Consider the following 14,999-nt stretch of genomic DNA (forward strand, 5'->3'; position numbering starts at 1 on the left):
CTGTTCCTTAAATAATTTCTGTTGCTCATTTTGCATAATTTAGGCCATATGTAGTTGGAAACAGATGTCATTTCCACCTATGATCAGCAAAAGGCCTTTTATAACTGAAAGAAAACTTTACACAGAGGGGAAAAAATGGAAACTAGAAAAATGAAGAGTAGACAAGTCATGCATTGAAAAAGCTGTTTAAAAGAAAACTGGGCTTTTGGTTCATTTGACCCAAAACCTTAGCTCTATATAAAAAGTAAAAAAAAACAACCAAACCAAACACCAGCAAAACATAGAAGACAGAAACAGTGCCAAGAGATAAAGGAAAGGTAGTTATATTCAAGTTATAATTGTTCTTTTTTCTATTCAAATTTTATTCTTTCCTCTTAAGAAAGAGAAATACACCTAAGATCTTGTTGAATTTTGTTTATTTCTCAGCTGTATGTAAAAACACTTGTACATTAACATAAGTTGTACAATTACCTAAGTAACTAAAAGAGGATCAACAGCTTGAATTTGTTTTAATAATTTTAGATATATTACTGTTACAGTCTCTGTTAAATATTGCCTCCTTTTAAACTGTAAGAATTACGCAAATTTAGCTGACAATCAACTTATCACTACTTTTAATTTTTTTTCTTTCAAACGTGAAATGTAGACTGTTTTGAAATGTAAACCCATTTAAGTCTCACAGAATATATCAAATTCTTGCCCTCCTGTGCCAGCGAGTTCCACTTCCGACCTTTATAGGACCAATATAAGAACAGCATTCTTCTTGGGGTTTTTTTCTCTACTCTTTTCTTCTCCCAAAAGAGATCTCTAGAAATCACCATGAATCGATATTTATTTTAGATTAAAGTACTCTAAATGCACATTCTCTAATAAAACTTTCACAACAGTGTGCATATACACATACATATTTCTCGGAAAAATAAACCAAACAAAACCAGTATTAGATCTTAAATTATACCTCCAAAATGCCTATGTTTTTACCCTGAAACTATTTAGCAGGTCACTGTTACCAATACAGAACTTGCTATGTAATTTGCAATTACAATATCCTCAAAACCTGCTCAATTTTTTTAACTATGCATGCAAAACTTCTACAGTTTCAGAACTTCTGAAAACTCAGATGTAACCTGAAGAGATCTGCTTAAAATTTGATGTTTTGCTTATCAATGGATTTGAGTTTAAGAAGTGCTGGGTATAATTTTCTGTTAAATTTAACATATCCTTCACTACTTGATAAACAACCTTCTACATTTCCTAAACTAGAAGACTTTGTTTACTCAAATCACAAAAGAATTTTTAAACCTGAATTTTTAAGACATGAAAAGAGATCTCCCAAAGACAGAAAGCTGGATGAAATGTATCTCTCTGGTCACTTGTTCCATATTCATGTCTACTTAACTTTAGATTACTACACTTTTCTACTCCAGCTAATAACTTTGTTTATGGGAAAAACATCCCCCAAATCAAAATACTAATAAAAAGATCTGGCTATTATGAGAACCTCAATTCCTTCTATATAAAACATGACTCTACAATCAACCCAGAGTTCCAAGATTTATGCATGAAGAAAGAAGTGCCATTTCATCAGATCCTTGGAAAGAAACGTGACCTTTTCCTGGCTTCACACTTTCTAGCTTTACATCTGAACTCTTACTTGTAATCCAAGAATTAAGGGAAATACTACAATTGGTAAGGTGAAGATGGCAAGTTATTCAGACTGTAACGGACCTCTGATTTAAAAATCTTAACATTATTTGGCAAAAAAGCACAAAATTTTGTTTCAGCACTGCATAAAATGATCAACACCCAAGCTCTGTATGAAGAATTTAGTTGACTTTCATAGCAAAAATCAGAAACCCACAATCCAGAAAAATACAAACAAGTTACAAGCTAGGCAGCACCAAATTCTTCCACAGCTTCTGTCTCAGAATTATCATTATAGATCTTTGGTCTTACAAACTGAAATAGTAACTCAGTTCAACAAAAAATTTCATGAATGTTCACTTCATGACATCCACCCTGAAACCAATGTCTAAATCTAAAATTCTCACAATATTATTATTTCAGTGTACACATAACGTTGACCTTCTTCACAGTCCATGTATCTATGTGTTGAGAGCAGCAAATGAAGGCTTTCTCTCAACTGTAAATATCTTAGATTTGATTCTACCTGCATTACAAAATATAGCTTAATGGAATAAAGGTTTCTTCTTTCACTTAGCGAAACCTGTTTATATGATTTTATCACAACAGATACATAATTTTTTTCATACTGAAACTCAATTTAATGTGCAAAGCATTTATTCCAAATAAAAGTCCAAGTTTTTTTATGTTTTGAACAACAAACACAATCAAGAAAGGATTTTTTTCTACCAAGTTGATCTCTCACTTGTCTTAAGCTTAATTGTGTGTTTCAAAATAAGCCACAGCTGATGTTTTCTGGATGTATTCATTAAGATGAAGGATAAGCACCATCTTGGCCACAAAGCTGTACCACTGGGGGAACAATCCAATACTGTACCTAGGGATGGGAATCCAATGCCACCTTTTCAATGCTGTTGTTGTCAGAGACCACAAATAGTACAAAACAATTTAAAGAAAATACAGCTATGGCTCCACCATACTTATATTCTGCATGACTTTCCTGAACAGGCAAAAGAGGGCAGTTATCAAAGGAAGAGATATCTAAGAGCTTCAGAACTAATAACACAGCTTTATGCATATTCCCACTCCCCCTCAACCTCCCAGACACAAGGCTGTGCTAACACTAACTGCACAGTACCAAAACCACCAGCTACAAACCAGAAAAAGTCTGCACAGTCTTCCAGGAAGCAGATGCGAGCTCACTCTGCTTCAACCACAAACTGGCCAAAAGGCATAAAGTAGCTTAGTAAAGGCTAAAATAACTTCTCTCTGAGCACAGCAACAGCATTTACGCATACAGTTGAGATTAGAAGAAGCGTGCACACTCTCACCAGAATACAGGAGTTAGGAAACAGCATTTTTGTCCGAGAGCAACCAAGAGGCTGATGACCCATATGCAAAAGTTTTCTTCCAGTCAAACTCCAGGAATCCAACGCCATATGCCACACAAAGCCATGATGCAGGAAATGTTCAGAAGCGGTTTATAAATGAGAAGAATCACTTCCCAGGTTTCCTTTTATTCTGTTAGAGTCACCTAGCTGGGCTGCTAAATCATTTTCGTTACAGCTTGGAAATCCAATCCTTACAGCTTCATTTATTGCACATAGTTCTAGGATAAGCACCAGTAAAACTGCCGGAAAGCAACTTACTCAGCCTGGACTTTGATCTCATGTGTTCCCATGAGTTCCCAAAAGGGGCTGGAAGACAGCAAAAAGGTTTCCACCATCAATTCACCTTCATAACATTTATGTTTTGTGCCCTCCAAAATCCATATGACTTTATATCAGATGAAAAAGAGCACTCTGATCATCTAATGGAGGAACAGGGAAAGGAAAAAAGGGTGCAATCCCTTTATGAAGATGATGCGGCCACCACAACAGAAAGTTTTCCCAAATAAGGTAGAAGTTATTTATTTTATTTATATGGGGAATTAGAACTCCTGTTATAAAATTAATGCTCCAAATTATTCAGGAAAATATGCAAATATAAGATTTGTAGTCTGGAAAAATGTTCAGAAGAGTCATCCTAGAAGGTCTCAAGACAAGCCTGGATTTCCTTAAACCTTTTTGTTAAACCAGACACTCATTTCTCCATGCATTTGTTGGAGTGGCAACTTTTTAATTGTAACTACATAATAAAACTGCACACTTTTTTCATAAAACCCGTCAGAGTAGCAGCAAGCAAAGACTAAGGCAAGCTGAAAATATCAGTACTATTTGCTCTAATGTATTACAGTTAATAGACATTAGAAATAGAACATAACACTACAAAATCCAGAGTAATTGCTGATTAAATTATTCTATATCTTTATATTCTTAGAGGCACTAGTTTACTGTGGCTTTTCTTTTTTCCCCCCAGAACTTTGACAGCATCTTCTCTAGCATTTTAGTTTTTATAAAGCTTAACAGCTAGTTACTGGAAGGTTTTACTTGACTACCTACACCAAAATGTAGGCAGCATTTCATCAAATATTTTAAGATACATATTGGCACACTGGCAGTTACTAGGTAAGTTTAAAAAAAAAGCACATTTTTCTGAGTTACAGATTTGATACTAGGAAGCAAAAAACAAACCTGCATCTGATGGAGACTTCTCAAAAAAAGGCAACTTTGTTGACTACTGAACTATTAACACTATTATCACAAGTAAAAATCAAACCTGTGCACTAATGGTGTAAACTAGGGACTGCGCTTGTTATGCATTATCATCTCTGTACATTAGAACCTCAATCATACTCAAACAAATTCACTAAAGTGTGGTTTTCAATCTGCTAACTATGCATTCCATAATAGCCTGTAATTATTAAAAACTGACAAGAAAGCTACGCCACCTGTGTTTATGTGAAGCCAGGTAATGAAAAAAACAACAACGCTGTCATCACCTCTCAATTCCTGATTGCATTATCAAAACTGTAGCCGAGTTTGGCATCTGGGTGTGACCTTGTTAACTGCTAGGGTAATTAAATTTATTCTATTGGGAAAAGGGATGATAAATTATTAGCAAGAAGATTTTGTTCACATTTTATTAAATTGGCCTGTCAAAGGGTCGGCCAAATTACCAAGGGCCTCATTTATTGGAGGCCAGCCATATTGCCACATCTGTTACAATTATTTATAATTTCAGCAGTTGAAAACCAACTGAGTTAGGCATCCGCCATGTAAAGTAATTTACAAATTATCTGATGAGGGAGTGTTTTAGCTTCTCCCTCATTTCTAGCCAGCAGAAAGCCGCGCTGTAATTACAGAACACGATTAGGTTCTTTGGGGAACTTATCTTGCACTCATAGCCATAGTAAGATGCAGCAAGAACATATGGAGGAGCTTGTGCTTCTACTCCCTGAAGCTCGTGACCCGCCTGCCGCTGAGCCCTTGAGTTGAATTTGAATGAGAGTGCCATGGCTAATGTTCTACACATGCACCATTTATGCCACAAAACAAATCGGATCACAGTTAATTATGAAGCAGCTATAATCAGGCCTTCACATCTGTGTAATGTGAAGCGCAGTAGGCTGTATTCCAATAATGTATGACTACCTTTGGGTCGCAAATTGCGAGCCATATTGCCTCAGTAGTAGTTACTGAATTCAAAGTAAGTCCTTTGATAAAAGCCCATCACAAAGATATTTTTATCCATTTTTTTTTAAGCACAAGCCTTTCTTTATCAGCTATTGACCAGAACAATTAAAGCATATGGCACAAGTTCATTAATGAACAGTAGCACACAGCACTCTAATTTAATGAAACCACTTGAGTCATAAAAATCAGATTTAGTTAATTCCCCCTTTTCCCTTTTTTTCTTCTCTTCTGCATCGAGCCTATACCCTGGACTCCAACATAATGCCATGGGTGATCTTGCTGTAAAACATAATTATTTTCTTGTACATTTCTAAACAGATTTTATATTTTAAGAATCTGCACATTTTGTAATATGGAACAGGAGGTGTAGAGACAAATGGAAAGGAATTCAAAATTGGAAAGAAATGTCCAAGTAGTTTCCTCTGCATAATCAAAAATTTAACCTGATAACAATTAATAGTTCATATATCATTTCTATTTTAGAAATTACTGTCTGGCAGCTGTCTTCTAAAAAAAAATATTCTTTATACAGTGAAAAATCTTTCTGTGAGAAAGCAGCTAAACAAGCAGCACCCAGATGGCAAACCAGCTACAGTTTAATTAATCCACTAAAAGCCATTCAGTTTTCAGTAAGGGTAATGTAATTTTGAATAATTGTAGGGAAAAAAACCTACTAAACGTTCTTAAGTTTTATTATAGCAGCATGAATAGTGCCGCTATAGAGTAGTTAAAGTTGAGTTGCTCTTTCCATTATACCCTACATTTTCAGGATCTTGGTCCTTTCAGATTATTGTACATTGAAAACAGATAAATGGAATGATAAACTAAACTAAAAGAAAATTAAACTATCCTTCAAAACTGGATCCAGCTTTTCCTTTCTGTGCTTTGAATGCTCTAGAACAGGATGCATATTAGCTTTCAAAAGTTATGCACTACCTTCCTAATGTACATGGCATTTCTTTCCTTTTTAAAAAAAAAAATAATTTCAAAAGCTGCACAAAACTACCATTGCCTGTTTAACAGACGATACATGCCTGCATCCTGGCACACCTACAACATTGCAGGTGGAATCCCAAACTGTCATAGTAAAACACACCCAACTGTAACTGAAATTGTATTTTATGGTGATCAAGTGCTAGTACACTGTGATCTTAATAGCAATGACGTCACATACTCATTAGACAGTTATAACTGGGCAGAGCTTTTCTGATGATGAGAGTATAGCTTGAACTATGGAATATAAACTCCTTTGTATGTGTCTATATTATCTCAGAAATGTGCAGTTCAAACACAAAGAATTTCTAGAAAAATAATACTACTACTTCAATAAGGACCTGTATTTTCTCCTTTTCATCCTGTTTAAAAGACAGCTACAGAAGATATTTTAAGTTTAGTTTCATAACACATTGATTTGGAAAGTAATAAATTACTACTGCTACTCTGACCAAGAATCAGAGATACAGTAGTTTTTCAAGAAGTGTTTAGCTGTGTATTAAATTTGCTATAAAAAATATAAATAAGATTAAAATGATATCACTAATATTGAAGATCACATGTCTTAAATTTAAAGATTAAATTATATTTTATGTATTGCAAACATGAGGAAACACTGGTACTTTTCTGATACAAATATACTGAAATGTGGAGCAAGTTTAACTTTACAGGCTACAATTTATGCTTGTCTTTACTGTAAGGGTGATAATCTCCAAATAGCACGTACTTTGCAGCTCAAGGGAATGCAACCATTTGAAAAATGTTATTGATATTTTCCATCATAAAAGACTAATTATTTACTCAGTAAGTTGTGTTGCCTAAATTGTTCAATTTTACTTCCATTTTACTTTCTTAGAAGCCCAAGTCTTCAAGCAAATAGTGATAAAGTGGTTTACCTCCCTCAAACAACGTGCTGCAGTATTACAGTTCTAAATGTTTGCTATGATTTCATGTCATCTTGTCCAATAAAAATACCTTTTTTACTACAGTATTTGTAAATTGCTTAAAAAATTATATTTGAGATCTTTGTGATGCCTTTTTAATAAATTCGATATTTCTGAAAACTGGAAGATATTTGCAGCAAGCTTTGACCCCTAGGAGGTGCAAGGCCAAGAATTTTTAAAGTAAACATGCAATGGAAAATTTGGCTGTCATCAAAATGCCGCCAACAATAAGCATTATGATGCACTCCCAAAACACATACTCTGGCCATTCAAGCAGAGCAAGACTGCATGTCAACAAAATTTTGGATATTTGCCATAGCAAAATGGAAGAATGTTAGTCAAGAGAAAATATTAAGCATGTTAAGCACATCAGCACACACAACTGTACATCTTGGTTCTCCTACAAACCTAGCAATTATGGATGCCACGTATACACAGTTCTTGCCCTATGAGGCTGCTTTTGTAACATTAATAATTTGCTCTATCAGAGTCTGGTTTAAGAATGATTTACTGAAAAATGAAGGTGAAGCATTTAGCTTCCTATCTTATATTCATTATAACAAGTTTTCTGCTTTTGCTTCTTATCATATCTTCTCCACTGGTATTGGTAAATATCTAACTGAGCTCATGACAGATCACATAAATGTTCAAACTGATATTTCAGCAGAAGGTCAACTGAACCTACATTCACTAACAAAACAGCAAATGCACTGAATAATTATGACAAGTACACTCTTTCAAGTACACTGGGAACACAGAGAATGTCGGTCTAAAAGGCTGAGATAGGATGAAAAGGAAATATACCAGAACACCAACAGCAGGCCACAGGAAAACAACTACTTTCACTACTAACCAATTTAAGACTGCTTCACATTTGGATCCTAATTTACACGGAGCATCTTGGTTAATGTGCCACAATTTCGGACACCACTAGGAGATACAGAAAAAGTATCAAAAAAGTAACAATTCACCAACACTGCATGCGATTAATTTAATACACCCAAAAGAAATCCAGTATAAAGTTGAATTGTAGGTTGTTACTAGCTTCTAAAATACTTTTAACCACGTTAACTTATTACAGTTCTTTTAAGAGATAGACAAAATTGGTCCATGTGAAATGGACTGCTTGGATTTTAAATGGATTTCAGCAAAGCTCCACACTAGTAGCTCTTAGAGAAATCCAACTACTGTACTTTAAGGGGAGAAAAGAATCATACAGTTCAAGAATTGCTTTAATTATGAGAAATAAGTAACAGCAATAGATGTTTAGTTTACTCAGTTGGATGAAGTCACCTGTTGTATGCTACAAGTTCAAAAAATACAGAAAGGTAGCATTATCACCTTAACTACTTTTCCATCTCTGCTTAATCAACAGAAAAAATGCTAGTAAAACTGAAATGCATGAGCCTATCTCATTGACAAATCTATGGAAGAAACTAAGCAACAGAGTTTACAAGACCATTGTGGGTAGATCATTTCAATGCCTTTCAAACTCACTTTAAGTCATAAATTGGCCTTTGGAAAATGTCAGGGGTATACATGGAAGATCTGGTACACTTGTAAAGTTAGAGGCCTGTTAGTGAGAGTGACAGATTTACTATAATAGTTCCAAATGGCACGTTAAAGCCTAGACATTTTCAGATAAATATTTCTTCCCACCATACTATTTCTTTAGATCTAAAGTTTTGTTGTGTGGTCAGGAACAATAAAACAAATCAGGACCAATAAAACAAATCAGGACCAATACATCTGAAAAGAGGCAACACAGAAACTTTACAATTTTTTCTAGGAATTTGTTTCCAGGAATAAAAGGCTTTTGGTTTTATTTTTAGTGTCATTGTTAAAGAATATAAATAAAAGTCTTGCTGAATACTGACAGTTTCTCATTTTTTTTCCCAGGACAGATTTAATCATGAAGTACCTTCTATCAGCAACAGCAGAAATAGTTATACTACTGCAGGAGAATTGTTGCATAGATTTTCTTAAAAAAAAGGTGATGAAGCGATTTTAATTATTATAGAAGCGGACTCACCTGTACTTCACATTTCGGAGAAGAATTCTGATGTACTGCATTTAAAGCATCACGAGCCTGCTGAAGTTGCTCTTGTAACTGACAAATCTTTTGATCTTCTACAAGTAACTGATCCTGAGAGGAGGCACAGCTTTGCTGCAGTTGAATTTCACTTGTTTGAACAGTTTGAAAACATAAACTTAATTCATTAAAGAGCTACGAGAGAGGAGAAGAGAAATAACAGGATTAAAAACAACGTCAGCGCAGACAGCCATATAAATACAGGAGGAGAAGAAGTATAATTTAAGTAACTTGTCCACAAAGATAACCCTCTCTTTTCTATATTTTGGCAATTCTTTTATGCTTCTTGTCCTCCCACCTTCTGTCACACTCTGTACATTTGAAAACAGGGACTCTAGCAACCTCTGAAACTTAAGTTTGAAAGACATGTCTCCAGAAAGACACAACTTAACATTACAATATTATCAGTTTTAGTTGCTTTTTGATGGCATTTATGAATGCAAATGGACACATAAAAATCAAGATTTATTTTACTTCCTGGAACAGTTCATATAAAATACAGAAACAGCAAGTGCAAAAACAAATACCTTATTGAGAAGAAGGCAAAAAATAGAAACAGCTGACCTAAGAACAAAGTTAAAGGAGCAAGAATACCAAATACCATCCTTGTCTTTAGCAGAGTAGTTTGATCTTTTCAAACCAATGTTTTTAATATAGCTTGGATAGCAATAGAGTGAATCCACTAACGCTTGCCTCATTTTGTATCAAATATAAAATGGTTGTTTCAATAATAATTCTTTGAGATTTTTTTTTTACATTAACTATAAAATACGGAGATGATATTACAAGTTCTAATCCCTATCCCTGGCTGTTGCTTAACTGTTCTTGCTGCAATCAGAATATTGTATATATATATAATATTACAAAGAATTTAGAAGAGATTCTATAGATCCCAAGAATTTCTAAAACTACACCTAAATAATAACTAGAACTACATGCTAACTAAAAGAGAGAACTTGTTTTGCAAGAATAACAGAAAATAACAACCACCCCCTTCCTCCATTTTTACTTTTCTTTTTTCAATATAAACTTCCAAAAACTGCTAAAAGCAGAATTTAAAGCCTTTGAAAAACAATCGCAGCTTTTAGATTTGAAAATTGTCTACCTGACACTGTAACAAATTTGGAACCAATAACTCCCTTCCTGTCATTCTTCTTCTCATTCTCTACTCCCATTAGATCTCAAAATTCACTTAGGACAAAGTAAATTACTCCCTGCCTTTTTCCAAAGCAGATCAGCAACCATGTGTCTCAGGCAAAATTAATTTCAAGTCCAGATAGATTAATATTTCAAATTACTCTAAGCCTTAAAAATTGCACATTTACATTGAAATTTCTGTGCTTACTTTCTTACATATTTGAGGCCCAACTGAAGTGCCTCTATGCAAACACATGTAGCATGGAAATAAACAAGAGAAGTTACAGACGTGTACATGCCTGCAGGCTACGATCTCATTGAAATCATGGAGACATGGTGGGATGATCCTCTGATTAGAGTGTTAAGATGGAGGGATACATGCTCTTTAGGAAGGACAGGCAAGGGACATGTGAAGGGAGTGTCACCCTCTATGTCAATGACCAGCTGGAGTGCATGGAGCTCCACCTGGGGATCGGTGAGGGACTGACTTGAGAGCATACTGGTCAGGATTAAAGGAAGGGCAGAGACAGGTGATGTTATTGTGGCAGTCTGCTACAGACCACCTAACCAGGAAGAGCAAGCACATGAGGCCCTCTATAGACAGGCGTAGCTTCATGTTCACAAGCCTGGTCTTCACAGAGGACTTCACCCACTCTGATATCTCTTGGTGGGACAACACAGGAGGACACAATCAATCCAGGAGGTTCCTGGAGTGTGTTGATGCTAAGTTCCTCCTCCAAGTGACAGAAGAGCCAACAAGGTGAGGTGCTGTGCTGGATCTTGTTCTCACCAAGAAGGAAGAGACAGTCAGAAATGTGAAGCTCAAGGGAAGCCTTAGCTTCAGTGATCATGAAATGTTGGATTTCAAAATCTTTAGGGCAGCAAAGGGTGCACAGAAAACTCATTACCTTGGACATCAGGAGACCAGATTTTGGCCTCTTCAGGGATGGGCTTTGTAGAGCGCCATGAGATAAAGCCCTGGAGGGGAGAGGGGCCCAAGGAAGTTGGTTAATGTTCAAAGATCATCTCCTCCAAGTTCAGCAGTGATGCATCCCAACAAAGTCGCATTCAGACAAATACACCAGGAGGCCTGCAAGGATGAGCCAGGAACTCCTGGGCAAACTTAAACTCAAAAAAGTTTCCTGAGGGTGAAAATAAGGAGAGGTAGCCTGAAAGGAATACACAGAAATTGTCTGAGCAGCCAGATTAGGGAAGATAGCACCTCGGTAGGACTAGATCTGGCCAAGCATGTCAAGGGCAACAAGAAAAGCTTCTATTGGTACATGTGCAATAAAAGGAAGACTAGAAAAAATGCAGACCTTCTCTGGAAGGGAATGGGAAACCTAGTTACCCAGGATATGGTGAAGGCAGTGGTACTCAACTGCTTTTTCTTCTCAGTCTCCACTGGCAAGGGCTCTAGCTGCACTTGCCAAGATGAAGAAGATAAAGGTAGGGACTGGGAGAATAAGAAACAACCCACTGTAGATGAAGATCAGATGCGAGACCGTCTAACTGACCTGAAGGTGCACAAGTCCATGGGAACTGATGAGATGCATTTGTGGGCCCTGAGGGAACTGGCAGATGAAATTGCTAAGTCACTATCCATTGTATCTGAGAAGTCATGGCAGTCTAGTGAAGTTCCCACTGACTTGGAAAGGGAAAACATAACCCCCGTTTTTATAACAGGAAAAAAGGAAGATGCATGGAACTACAGGTCATCCAATCTCATCTCTGTACCAAGCAAGATCATGGAGCAGATCCTCCTGGAAAATCTGCAGAGGTACAGGAAAACTAAGGAGGTGAACATGGCTTCACTAGGGGCAAATTTTGCCTCATAAATTTAGTGGCCTTCTACAATGGGGCTACAGTGTGGAGGGATAAAGGAAGAGTAACTGACATCATCTACCTGGACTTTTGCAAAGCATTCAACATTGTCCCACATGACACTGTTTCTCTAAGATGGAAAGACAAGGAGTTGATGGATGGTCCACTTGGAGGACAATGAATTGACTGGATGGTCACACTCAAAGAGTTGTGGTCATCAGCTCAGTGTCCAAGTGGAGAACAGCGGCATTCCACAGGCATTGGTAATGCTGTTGTTCAACATCTTTGCTGGAGACATGAACAGTGGGATTGAGGGCACCCTTGGGAAATTTGCTGATGACACCAAGCTGTGTGGCATGGTTGACACACTAGAGGGAAGGGATGCCATTCAGAGGGGCCTTGACATACTTGAGAGATGGGCCTGTGTGAACCTCATGAAGTTCAACAAGGCCAAGTAGGTTGGGGCAATCCCAAGCACAAACAGAGGCTGGGCAGAGAATGGATTCAGAGTGGCCCTGGAAAGAAGGACTTGGGGGTGCTGGTGGATGAGAAGCTCAACACAAGCGGGTAATGTGTGCTTGCAGCCCAGATAGCCAACTGCATCCTGGGCTACATAAGAAGTGGTGTCACCAGCAGGCTGAGGGAGATGATTCTCTCCCTCTACTCCACTCTCATGAGACCTCATCTGGAGTACTGCATCCAATTCTGGAGTCCTCAGCACCTGAAGGATATGGATCTGTTAGAGCCACTCCAGAGAAAGGCCACGAAGATTATTAGAAGGCTGAAGCACCTCCCATATGAGGACAGCCTGAGAGAGCTGGGCTTTTCAGCCTACAGAAGAGAAGGCTTTTGGGAGACCTAATAGCAGCCTTCCAGTACTTAAAGGCCTGCATGAAAGGTGGGGAGGTGCTCGTTATCAGAGAGTATTATGATAGGATGAGGGATAATGGTTTTAACCTGTGAGGGTGGAGAGGCACTAGCTCAGGTCGTGCAGAGAAGTTGTGAATGCCCCATTCGTGGAGTTGTTCAAGGCCAGGTTGGATGGGGCCTTGAGCAGCCTTGTCTAGCGGGAGGTATCCCTACTCATGCCGGGGGGGGTTGGAACTAGATGCTCTTTAAGGTCCCTTCCAACCCAAACTTTTCTATGATTCTAAGATTTAAGGAAAGTTATAACATCTCTAGAAATGCAACTTCAAGATTTAGCCAGTTTCTTAAGAAAATCAGTAAGTATATCACAGGAAAATAAACATCTCATTTATCAAAACTATGCATTTTTAGATAATGTCCTTACAAAAAAATGGAACATCAAGACACAGTTACTTCCAGTTATAAATATATAAGCTCATTAGCTAGATCATACTGGTATGACAGTTTGCTGGGTTTATGACTAGCAGCACTTAAGTGGTTGTAATTATAGTATCTGAAAGGTAACATCCTAGTAAGATGAACGGAGATCATCAAAAATATGATGCTTTTTCCTAGCTGACAGCCACATCCCCTAATGTAGCTAAAGGGTATTTTTGGTAGTCAGCATTTGTTAGGACAAGACAAATAGCATGTCTTTTCACTTGCATAAACTTTTCCAACCTTTCCCACTTTGAAAACAGCAACAACAAACCACTTACATTGCAAGCTTTAAAACAGCTAAAAGGTATGTGCAAAAAACACATGCACATTATTCATCTTTTTACACTGAGGTTGATGTATTTTTTTTTAAATAACAACAATGTACTATTTTATGGAACTCAGGGGTTTGGGTTTTTTTATTTTTCAGGGGGTATTCAACATCAGGAAATTTCAAAATTAAAATTATCTGTATGAAAATAAATAGTTTTATCAAGTGTCAACAGATACCTAGAACTCCTTCCAAATTTCCATTTGGCTCCCTATCTTGTAATTCATCTCCATGCACTGTTTTGTGCGTTAAATACATTCTTAATGTTTATATGGTATTGTTTTGAAGTATTTTGCTCAATTCTGACTGCGTAGTAGAAGAGGCACCATGTTTAACCACACTACAATAAGCATTTTCCAGAATATACAGAATTGTACCACATGGTGAAACAGGTTTACTGTTAATAAAGGTACAGAAAGTCTAGTCTAAGAGACAAGCCATAAAATGGAGATCAGAAGACTGATCTCCATAGATGATGGAACACTGAGTAGAAAATCCAAAAGGCAGACAAAAATATTGAAAATTATTTATCTCAGAACCAGCACAAGAGCACAAGATCCAACACAAAAAAAATAGAGACTAACTATAGATCAGGAACAAAGAGCACGAGGAGAGAGATAAAGAAATGGTTACAGAACATGTTCTAAACTGTCACCATGAAAGAAGGCTCAGCTTGACCACTTCACTCAGTACCAGTGGATACACTCTGAAATATGGATGTTTTCTTACCCATGGCTGGAAAAAGTTGGTGTGCAAGAGAGATAATGCACTTGGCTTTGAAACAGTTTTGACATAAAAATATCACTGTGCTTGTGCGCCAACCCGGTTCACCAAAGCTCCCAATGGTTTCTACCTCTTCAAAAAGATCAAGTTGTTGCTCAAAGGAACCACCTTTTGTAAGTAGAAGATCTGAACACAAAAATGAAAACAGATTCTCTACAGCCTTTCAGAAAATAATCTACAGAACTACTCTGAACATTGGCAGTATTGCATGCAGCTGTGTGTCAACTCAGAAGGAAACAATCTCTAAGTGACCATAGTTGATTTTCTTAATTTGTCAGATAGAAGGAGTTACTCGCATAGTCTCAGGATTTTTTGTGTCAGAGCTTGCATTT

The 14,999-nt window shown here is 36.9% G+C and overlaps 1 protein-coding gene across 1 annotated transcript in view; it reads right to left on the minus strand.

Moving 5' to 3' along the window:
- CNTLN (centlein) overlaps window positions 1-14,999 on the minus strand; it is a 194,554-nt gene that overhangs the window by 107,123 nt on the left and 72,432 nt on the right. Inside the window, 1 exon segment of the mRNA XM_069880520.1 lies at window positions 9,189-9,383. Within this exon segment, the coding sequence (XP_069736621.1) occupies window positions 9,189-9,383 (195 nt within the window).

Source organism: Phaenicophaeus curvirostris, chromosome Z (assembly GCF_032191515.1).
Source record: "Phaenicophaeus curvirostris isolate KB17595 chromosome Z, BPBGC_Pcur_1.0, whole genome shotgun sequence".
NCBI lineage: Eukaryota > Metazoa > Chordata > Aves > Cuculiformes > Cuculidae > Phaenicophaeus > Phaenicophaeus curvirostris.